Here is an 11,869-nt window from a genome sequence, read left to right as displayed (position 1 = left end):
CGCGACCAAGAGGACCGGTTTCCCTGGCATCCGATTGATTAAACTTAAAAATTTCACGCGAACGGTCTTCGTCTGGCCCGAAAAATAAATACGTGGTAAGAGCTAAGTCGCCAGAATCCGTGGTATAAAAGAAATTCTGGCAGGCTGGTTTGTTGAGCTACTCCGTTCTATCGAAGTGTTATTTAACGTTCGTTGGAACATCCTACGCTCACAATATATTCGTCGTTCGCGTAAACAGCATTACCCGATCGATAAATAATTCGAACCCGTTTATCTCGATGGAAGGAGGGAATCTCGATACCCGGCGGAGATTCACCGTGGAAAAGGTAGACTCGATCAAACGGCATATCGTCTTTAATGTTATACTACGATCGTTCGTAACCTACGAGTAGAAACACGTCCTCGTCGACTTTTTAGGCATGTTTTGCTCCCCGTTATAATACGTCGCGGTCTTCCTAACTTTTCCTGAGAACGGTCTTAGGCGTAGACAGAGGTAGGTGGAAAGTATACAGGAGGACAGTAACACGGCAAGAAGTACTATTAGAGTGACGACAAAACCTGGTGTAGTCATGCAAATCATAGCCGCGTTCGCGGTATTCTCGTTCCGTACGGGAAACACCATTGTCGGACCGTTTGTTTCACCATTGTTGGACTCGTCGATGGAGAACGTCAGGTCACCTGTAGAGACCACGCGTATTATCCGATTAACACCGACCGCTTTCTGCGGTGTCGGCACTATTTCTCGAGATTTCCTTCGCCTCTCGTCCCGTGGACGTCCGGCGGCCGCCTGTAAATAAGCCTCCAAAGGAAGCGGAATAGGAGGTGGTAGGCCGTAACTGGAATCAGGATGGCCACTAGAAGGAGGATGATGATGATTCTCCAAAAGACCTTGAGATTCCAGTAGCAAAGGGGACTCGGAGCATTGCTCCGGACATTGATATCGACAGATCTGTATGGTGCATTGAAAGTGTACCTCCATCGAGTCCGGGAATTTGAACGCCTGGAAATGTGCATAGGAGAGGACGGACGCTGAAGCGCCGAAGTTTTTAATCTTCGTGAACCGGGACATAAGCTTGGGCCTGGTGATACAACCTCTCTGGTCTACCAATTGTATAGGGGCTCGTTTGCCGTCGTGAGCCATACAGTTTCTCACGAGCATATCGAACTTAGAGTCGTCGTCCTTTATCGCGAGTACCATCGTCATCGTTTGACCGATCTTAACAAGACCGGAGACCTCCGAAGCCCATGGACCTTTGCCGACCTGTATTTGCATCCAACAACCGACGTTGTCGCCGGCAAAGTCAGCTCTAACCACGTCCAGCATGTCGACCGGGAACGGACGGAACGTAACAGACTTCTCGTACAAGTCGTGCCACGTGCAACGTAGCTTGCGCGCCTGGTCCCAAACTTCCTGAACTTGCGGATCGTATTGCACCACGATTATATTTTCGAAGTACGTCCCCGACCCGGATTCGGCGCCGTAACCGTATAAACCATTCTCCGTATTTCCAGCTGTGCCACACGCGTGAATACTAATCTCGAAGTTAACCGAGGTACGACCTAAACCTGCCGGCAAGTGCACACAATTAACATTGCTGTAATGGCCTTTGCTGAAGACTATACCGTAGAACGGTTTGTCGAAGCCTAGGTAAACTTTCATCAGATTTTTCTCGCACTTCACGTCCAATGAAATGATCTTCGGCATGTCGGGCGTGGGTGCCGGCCACGGTTCCGCGCCTACCGCTGTGTTAATACCGCCGCCCGTTGTGTAGATCTTGTCGATCGCCTCGGACGGTGTCTTGGAAGGTGGCAAAGGTGGCGGCGGACCGTGATAAGCGACGTTATGATGTGGTCTCGGATGCGGTAATCCCAGGCCACCGCGACTCGGTGGAAGTGGAAGGGGATGGCCCCTGAGACCACCCGGCTTATAATGGTTACCGCCAGCATCCTTCTCCCCTAACGATTCTAACGCCAATTGATCCGAGCTGTTTATGTCGTTGTCCTGTCGATTCAACGCTGAATTATCGTTCCGGTTGTCCTCACCTGGAATCGCCTCTACAACCTCGACATCCTCCGTTCGAGCCAGCTGCGGACAGAAAAATTCATACGGCACTCGATGAAAACGTGTCCCCGTGCAAAGTGAAATATATTTTGTAGAACATCCGCCGCGGGGAGGAAAGGGATAAACGATGAGAAAGCGTGAAAGTAGATTGACGTTGTCGGGCTACATAATTTGCAGACGTGCAACGTTTCCTTTAAAGAACGGGCCGGCCGCCTTTATATACTCGGTGCCCGCCGGTGCAATCAGCGAATGTATCCGTACGTGCGTACACACGTTCACCTAAATTATCGTGTAACGATGCATGAATTTACCTCTGCACGATCTCTGGCGAAGGAATTAACACGACGAAAGATGTGTCGGTAAATCCGCGTTATTCGTTACACGCTCCTTTGAATTTTCCAAACGATAGAAATTACCTGTACGCGTGAACAGCGTGACGACGAAATGAAGCCTAGGAGAGAGAGAGAGAGAGAGAGAGAATAAAAGGAAGGGAATAACGATGGATTTTCTCGTTGTTGGCCTGTTGGCCTGTTGTCACAAACCGAAGATCCGCTCAAAGAGCCTATCTCTGCTCGTGCGCATTCCTGATGGCCAATACAGGAGACAACAGCATCCGATCAACAAACCCGTTCTGACTGTTCGACGAATGACGGGTTCGGAGGGTCGAGGAGGGGCGACCAAACGACGGAATAGGAGCATCGGGCCTGTGTAGTGGCTGATTGCGTCACGCGTGACCCTGGGGCATAACGGACCACCCGTGTCTTTAGCCGCAGGTCAATCGGCCAGCACCAACAGCGCTTGGTATACACACGTTCAGTTTTCCGCCTCAGCCCTCCGCTGATTCCGACATCTGCTTATCTCACCGTGGCTTTCCAGTCTGCGCGTCCCATAATTCGACGAAAGCTTACTGGGTCATCTGTGAACGAACCCATGATGGATTTCGATGACGGCGGTGCGCGCTCAACCAGAAAAGACGATGACCGTCCTTCAGGAGAAACGACTTTGGATGGTTTGCATGTCATGTCGTTCTCGTTTCCATTCAAAACCTCTCTTCTCGATGTTAAATCGTCCGTCGAGCTGTTTCCATTAACGACAACGTAATAATGGAGTAACATTTGCCACGTGTTGTCGCGACGGTAATTAATTTTTCTTTACGCCGGACGATTATACTATTTGAGAAGAAAAAAATGGGAAATTATAGTGGACAGATTAAAAGGATAACGATTATCCGTCCGATCTCCGTGAATTTCTTCTATCATCTTAGCGAGGTATTTCATTCACAGTCTAACTCCGCTTCATTCACCTGGCTGAGCTCGTACAAGAAGCATCGCGCTCCAGCCAGTATACACCGTCGTCTAACGTAATCCTCTTAGAGTAGCTATAAAATATTTTTATCGAAGAATGCAGATTACGATTGGAAAGAAACGTGTTTCTATTACGTGTATCGTTTCCTTCTTGTTTTAACATCGAGTACGGACAACTTTCTACGAAAGTCTGTATTAAAATTAGTATATACGGCTATAGGTTTATACGTCTCTGGTAAGAAAACAGAAAGTTGTACGTCGAATAATTGCAATACGTATATACACGATCGAAGCGCCATTCATTACGTCTGAAAGATTTTTACGTGCTACTTTGTAAGTTTGATTCGAGAAGGGAGTTAAAGGTAAAACATTACTTGCAGACGGTAAGCGTGACTAATTGGCACGGTATTTTATTCACAGCGTGCCTTATGACTTATTAAACGGAAATTAAAAGCGGCCGGTAATTGGTAAGAAAAATAATGCGTTGCGGTATTAAGACGAATATATATATGTATGTATATATATATATACAACGTTCGAATCTCAATTTGTTTTGTGTACACGTTAAATCACCGTGCAGAATGAAATTTCCGCTCAATGTGAAATTCTCCTCGGGTACATTATACACTTTTGACAACGATAATAACGCGTTTCGCCGGTCATTAATTTCTTAGATCGGTGACGCGAAAATATTTAAAATGTGTACGCGGTCCGGTAGAATGAACGGAGCAGCGAACGTAAAAGCAAAAAAGTAACGAACGAATTGAAATCGTGTCGGGGTCCCCAAGAATGTGCACAGGGTGGGAAGGTAAGATCACGGAACCGGTCGTTTCGTGCGCGATTTTTGCGCGCAATCTTGTAAGACCGATTCGTGGTGAAGGCCCCGACAGTAAAACGTTACTTCGTAGTAGACGTGGATGAGCCGGATCGGAACGCTGCGCACCATTTCAAGACATCGACCGGGCCTCGAGTCGCCCTTAGCTCTGGGTCAGAGCACTGGGTAACGGCATTGCAGGCTATGTACCCACAGCGATATCTGGGTTATAATGTAGTAATTACTTACGCAGACATACCGACCTACCCTCTTTGTAACATCGCCGTGTTTTTCTTACCTCCGGACGGTTTTTCATCGTCAACTTGATATTTCACACTTTTTCCACTCTTTCGGTCTTTCCGCTTACCGAACGTTCAATTACACGTTTCGTGTAACCCATCTTCCGGAGTATAAAAGATCGTATTGTACGTTCGAATTTTTATAGTGTAATTAAGTAAGGTGATTGTTTAGTGATTTAAAGTTGTGAGAACGTTAGGTTAGGTTAGGTTGTTATATTTGAAAGTAAATAGAGACAATAACATTTGTTCAATGGATTACAATAATGTAGTGACAAAAATGGAAATTAAATACGATATTTACTTACCCCCTTTAGTAGGAGACAGGCTAATATGAAAATTCGCCACCGCATACCGTGTTGGCGTCCACGGTGAAGTGTTGTAAATGTACCGCTGAAAAAACGTTTTTTTTTCTCTGTTAAGTGTATATTGATAATTTGGAATAGCTTCTAGATTTACAATTAATAAAATGATTTACAAGCGTATACGTACCTAAAATAATTATTATGCGTGCTTGTGCAATTTGATTTTTACGATCGAGGTAGAAGCGTGTCGATAAAATTATTCCCTACCCCCCTCTAACAATGAGACTAACGACCAGTTGATCGCAGTCTGTAATTGAAATGCGAAGAAACAGTGGAACGTTAAGCAACGCAGCGTGAATTCTTAGTTGTGCCTCTTTTATCACACTCCCGATGAGCGTACGAGTGAAACGTCATAAAGAATTGTTAGTAGAAAATGCTGAACGAACCGGTCCATCATTGGACGCCTGGCTCGTGTTTAATCGTCAATTATCAGACACGCTCGCCTCGTGCGACCACTAGGCCACCTGTCCCAAATTCCTGCCGAATGTCCGGGTTTTCGCTCCGTTACCTCGTTATACTCATGACACCAGACTGCCACGATCGACAACTATAGGTATGAACCGAATCGAACCCATGTCGCGTTTTGGAAAATCACGGATCGTTGCAACACGTTGCATCGTTCATTGATCGTCGATGCTCTGCTGTGACTAGAAAATAACAGGGAAGAAGCGAAAAGCGATTTCACTATCGAAACGATCATGATCGTATCTGAAACTGTGCTTTTTCATCCATGTGAAAGTATCGAAGAACGAATGCAAACTATACCTAAATAACGACGATACATACATATGCATTACACTGATTCGAGAATTTTCGAAATATTTTTTCGTAACCTATAAACGTTTCCTGATCAGTCGTTTAGCGACGAGTATATTTTTTTGAACATAAGAGAATGGAAAAAAACGAGATGACTCAATCCACGATAAATCGTGCGATGAATTTAAGATGCGCATGACAGTAAATGAATGTAGGCAAGTAGGTTTTCACCTATCGACCTTCGACATACGTAGCGAATCCACTTACGCGGATCTAATGTTAATAATGTACGGATCTTCGACGATAGATGTCGTCCAATTCCAGGTCGGACCATAAACGATACGTACGACAAATCACCAATTTGGGATTTGAATAGCCGTTTATGTATCTCTTCGATGGCAGCGCGCTGGGAATTTCTGAAAGGTTATGTGTAAACTATTTCAAGCCTCCATTGATCTCTGCGTAATTACGTACTTCGATTCGATCGTAATTCAACGCCATTTCAGTTTTAATTTTTGGAAAATTCTTTGAATTACGATATCAACAACACTCTCTAATAATGTAACCACGATAAAACAGGTATCGTTTCTCTCTGTCTAAATGCTCATATACGACGTTGTGGTTAACACGTTCCCTTGAGAAACTGCGTGAGTATCGAGCTGAAGGTAATTACGACCCACCAGTGATCTATACCGAATTCCGTTAGCGCAGTGAAATTACAAACGTTTATTTATTGCTGGCATACATTAGTTATTATAATTCCGCTTTTGAAATTCGTGCCACGATAGATCGCGACACCTGTTCTTTCTTTTGCCACGGGGCTGTGCTTGAATAAAAATCACCGGCGGCTGTTTACACGTTCGTTGTTCCATGTTAACCATGAATCGGGCACGCCGAAGATGTGGCGTGATGCCAAATACATATAACGGTTCCACCGGTGTGGTAATTTCGAAGTCAGGCATTCGCATAATGAGTGCGTACCTAATAGTGACCCATATAGAAAGGAGTCGAAATATCTTCTTGTTCCCCTTTCTTTCTGATCGTCACACTTCCAGAATGGCGAGGGCTAACTTTTAAATTTCGCACGTAAAATGTTTGTGACATTGAATATATAGTGTAATAAAGATTTGACAATTAAATACACCTTTTCTGGTAATTAATAATATTGATTTGTGAAATGCTATTGGTATTATAAATAAACGTTAAGATATGAAAATGTAGCGAGTAAAAGGAATTTAAATAAAGAATACTTGGTTAAGAATTTATTGATTTATCATCGTTAGTAATTGCTAACTCTTTTATGCAGAATGTATTACCTAACTAAAAGTTACTAAAAAATTACTAAATTACTTCTTTCTTTCATATTAAATGTTTTTAAATAGCTGAATTTAATTATTTATTTATCGCTCTGAGATTACTAAGAAAGATAAACTAAAATATGAATATATCTAGATTAGACTCTAACCCTAATCATTTTTTCATAAAATTTTATAATTTTTCATATTATCATAAAAAAGATTATTTTCGAATTCATCACATAGGCGTTCCATAACACATTTACTCATGTAATAATTTCATTAAGTTACAAAATAAAACAAAACATCGTCAATGTTTCTTCAAATATAGTGACGATCACAATTGACACATAGTAAGATTTATCGACCAATAAGCATTGCCTATAATCACTTCGATAAATCCAGTGTGCAATAAACGTTAAATTTCTCTTTTAAGGCGCAGTCATGGTTATTTGTGACCGATAGTATATCTATGATATACATGATGTATACATACATACATGATCTACATTACTCTATCGTCTGTAACCTAGCGAGCGTATGGTAATCGAGCGTAACGAAGCAAACTGACAACTTGATGGCAACTCGATGCACTTTCGTTGTAAAGGTGTCGTATTGCTGATCGATCGTACGAGATACCGCAATCGATAGTACACAATGAATGAATATCGTCTAACAGTTAGTATCAGTTAACCTTCTCCTTTACTATACCTACATTCAATTTTACGACTTGTGTCATTCACGATCTAGTTACCTCAACACGAATAACTCTGTTGTATCTTTCTCAGTTACGTTCATCTCAGCAACCATGTAGAAAATTGCATAGCTAAGTGTTATTAATCATCCGATTTAATGTTACAGATATGCTTGAGTACAAGGACTACATTACGAATATAGATAACGATCATGTTCATATTATCTCATCATCGTTATAATTGAAGGACAACTTTAATTTCGAATTGCTAGACAAAAATATGATTGATTAAATCATGTGAATTTCGTTCGTATGAATACGTATTATTTGCTAATGCGTTAGTACTTTTGGTAAAGATTATGTACGTCTAATGAAGAAAAGAAGAAAGACAAATCACATCGTAAAGTGTGTGTGTGTATATATATGTGTTGTGTGTCGTTGATTTCTGTGCCGACTCTGCGAGATTCATCCTGACCGACTAGCAGCCACCAACTGTTGCGGTCATGTGCACATTGATAGAATGAACGCGGTCACCACGTGGTTGACTATAACGCGGCGCATCGTATAATTTCTGCGGACGAGACATCAGCTCCTGTCATTATCAACGCATTAGGGAAACATAAGCGACGATGTTTCCGCTGTAAATAATAGCTTAATCAATGGTGCAACGATAATTGGATTACACCTTAGCACACGACAATTACTCAATAATTCATAAACGTCATATGATAAATACATCCGGAGGATCCCATGCTTAAGCGTTTATCTGATACGAAGGATGACATAATGCAACATGAAATTTGAATGGAAACGCTTCTATAGTAATAGTACCTTCTATATGTATGTATCGACAGCTCTCGATTAATCGTTATTAAAACTCCCCATGTCTAAGCGGTTATTCATAGACGAAACGTTATAATTAACTAGATTACGAACAACATAAAAAAAAATCTTACGTTTTTTTTGCAATCGGGAAGCAGACGCAGTTGGGACGCAGTTGGAGACGCTTCTCTTTTATTTTTCAAATCCCGTGTGAAAGATTCGCAACGAGAAAGAGATGGAAAATACGAGCGACGGCGCACCGCACTGATTGAACCACCATGTGCCAAGAAATCTCCGCGTACCCGCGCGGTCGGAGGCTCTCTAAAGCACAGTCAGTTGATCTCGGCCGATTTGAGTGGCGCAAAACGAGGACGAAACCGACGAACGCGCGAAAAGGTAGGACCCGAGAGACGTTTGGTAAAGCCAGTCGCGGCCGGTTCGTGCTCTTCGAAACGATCTCGTTAAGTGTCCTCGGAGGTTCCCCGTGCGACTGATCTCCTCGTGTTTACCGCGATGCGCCACGATATCTGTCGCGGCAGCTAGAAAGACGTGTTGCGGCGTGCGTGGCTACGGCTCGATGGTGCACGCGAGAACTCGTGGAGTCGGAATGGGGTACACCTGTCCGATATAGAGAGTATACTATAAACGTGGCGGCCCGCCCCCTGACCCAGACACACGGTACAGTTATATAGGTCCCTCACGAACCGGAGGATATCTCTTCTCGTCCGAGCCACACTCCTGACGACCACGACCACGACTCTTGTGGACGTGGTCGCGGTCGTGCTCCTATTCGTCGTTCTTGTCCTTCTCGTTGTCCCTGTTGTCGTTGTCGCGTGTATGCGTGCGACTTGTCAGACATACGACGCCGTCGCAACACGCGTCTCTTTACCGTCTTTCTGTATACGTGCTACCCGGTCTGCAGGTAAACGATGATCTGTGTAACCGGTGGAATGCATGAACTTCACAGACGCGAGCAATCCCACTTGAATGAATTCAGTGTACTTGATGACTTCATATGTACAACTGTATCGGAACGGATCTTTCGGATATCGTTGTAATTGAAAGGTTTCAGTTGTAAAATTTTTGCTGTATTGTAACCTTATAGATGTGTACTTATAAAGCTCATTGACTGTAACTTTTAATATTTATCATTGATACTTTTTTTTTTTAAGGTTCGTTGGAAAGTTACTTGGATCCGATAAAATTGTACGATATAAGAAGAAAACTTTTTAACATTAGAATTAAATCATGCTTGTGGAAAATTTCATTAGCAACAAGTTTCTGTAAATAGATTAATGTAAGCTAATTTATATGCTTACGTAGATCGAATACTATTTAGATAGAAAATCAATGCTATGTAGTACCGTTCACGTCTCTATTTCGCATGAAGCTTTAGTTGTGTACTACACTTTCCTCCTAATTACTCGGAACAATGCATGCGCATACACGCAGCCAGCGTATGAACGTAGTAAATGGGTGAATCAGCCGACAGTCAACCAACCAACCAACCAACCAACCACCAACCGACCGACCGACCGACCGACCGACCGACCGACTGACCGCACACACATTGGCTGACCTATAGGTGAGTATCAGCCGGCACTCGTGCTTTTGTGTGTAACAATGGACGGAATCTTATTAGTGATGATCATTGTTCGGTTTCTCCGTTAACATGTGTAAGGGCAGGTCTTTTTAACAATGCAAGTAACATTGAACCAAGTTTTTCTTTTCGTTAATTGCTTGCTTCTTGTATGACAAAAAATTTCAGAGGTAATAAATTGGAGAGAGAAAAAAAAAGAAGACAAATACAAGGAAGAAATACATGCAACGGCAGTTCAATAGATGAAGAGACCTTTCCAATGATTGATGTAAACTTTATATATATTGCTGTGTGACGGCAACTTAAAAAACAGACACATTTCCGTACATGAATACACTATTGATACATTAATATATTACATGATTATTGATTACTACGAGATCACAAACAATAGTTTTGTGCACGCCGCTGTCGGAATGACAATGTCGTTAATAAGCGATTGCGCTATCGCTTGAATAATATATTTACAATTGCATTTACACAAAATACCTACAATTTCTTTTCTGCGTATTTACATTAAATTTACGATACAAATAAAATACATCGTACATTGTAATTCGATCGTTTGACTCTTTATGCGGCTCTGCAAGCGCTTGAATGTTAGTAGCGCAGAGATCTTACGCCTACAACCATCGTACTTCAACACGCGACTGAATAGCGCAATATCTTTCAAGACATAATTTATCAAATACACAGAATCGTAAAATGCAGAGTTTGAAACAGCGTTAAGCCGTCGTTCCTTGTACACGGTATATGTCTCTGCCGTTATAATTGACACGTTACGAAACAGGTATTTCGTACATCTTCAAATCAGATTAAAATGACAGTTACGACATCGTGTCGAACATTGAACATAGCGAGTGTTATGAGCATTATGACAGCTTCTACGTAATGTTTACGTGCAAGGCAACGTACCTCGCGCTCACATCGATTGGTTAAATTGATACGGTACTATATACACAGTATAATGTTAAATCATGATATTGTTGAACTGTAACTTTCATATTGAACATGTGAAGTAGTTTCTAAAATATGAATTATGTCCGTACAAAAACTTAACGATGATGCGTTTTAACTTCAAACCACCTTTTTTTTTTTGTTAATATATTGTCTTCGATGTATTACGCTATCTTATCACGGTAAAGTTCTAGAACATATTTTAGAAACCATTAGGATTTGAAAATCCAATTTGATTTTCATAAAACTTTGTAGATACTATTCAACATTTGTCTAACGATGGATCGTCGTGATACATGTTCACGATCATCCACACAATTAATTAAATTGTTCTATTCGGCCATCGCTTGCGTGCTTGTATTTATACTTTGTTTCTTCACCAAGGTGCTCTTTCTGTCCATAAATGTAATCGAAACGAACAATTCCACATTAACTACGTGTATTTCGTAACATAATTTCGGCAAGGTTTCCATGTATAACTATATGATCGCAGTGGGCCAGCACCGAAAATATAATACAAGATATAATACAAGAAAGAAAAATCAATAAAAATACATCGAATTTAAAAAAGTGTTAAAAATACAATATCTTATAAAACTATATGGTTTGTATGGCTTACTTAAAGCTTTAGTAGAAATTATGTATGCAAACATTATTTAATTTACAATGAATAAAAGAGATACTTGTTGCTCATTTTAATAAAAAAATAAAACCGAAATATTGTCTGAGCATCAAATTTATGGGTATTTTGGTATTACTAACTATATCTTAGAAGCTTTCTTATTGTGAAGTAAGCCTTTTGGCATGCATCTCAAAATATTCTGCATTCGAAAGTTTTTAATACAGCCGTATTTACCTTAAAAAATAGCATACGGTGAATACTACATAATTTACTGAGGTAAAA

General features: G+C 41.5%; 1 protein-coding gene across 1 annotated transcript; it reads right to left on the bottom strand.

The window, feature by feature from the left end:
* Window positions 1-382: 382 nt before the first annotated feature.
* On the bottom strand, window positions 383-4,829 carry LOC108573654. Its single transcript, XM_017936131.1, has 2 exons — window positions 4,785-4,829; window positions 383-2,086 (listed from the first exon to the last, which is right to left on the bottom strand). Exons 1-2 carry the CDS (start codon window positions 4,827-4,829, stop codon window positions 383-385), a joined length of 1,749 nt encoding a protein of 582 aa, XP_017791620.1.
* Between the last annotated feature and the right edge of the window lie 7,040 nt (window positions 4,830-11,869).

The sequence above is a fragment of the Habropoda laboriosa genome, unplaced genomic scaffold (genome assembly GCF_001263275.1).
Source record: "Habropoda laboriosa isolate 0110345459 unplaced genomic scaffold, ASM126327v1 scaffold128, whole genome shotgun sequence".
NCBI classification, from domain to species: Eukaryota; Metazoa; Arthropoda; class Insecta; order Hymenoptera; family Apidae; genus Habropoda; species Habropoda laboriosa.
The sequence above is the reverse complement of the archived record's forward strand: the minus strand, read 5'-3'. Positions and strand labels throughout refer to the sequence as shown.

Bases quoted from the DNA above. Each gene is read 5' to 3' on its own strand.
- LOC108573654 (XM_017936131.1), bottom strand. From the start codon at position 4,829: ATGCGGTGGCGAATTTTCATATTAGCCTGTCTCCTACTAAAGGGG. The intron at 2,087-4,784 runs GTAAGTAAATAT...TTCTGTCCGCAG, and splicing joins CCTGTCTCCTACTAAAGGGG to CTGGCTCGAACGGAGGATGT.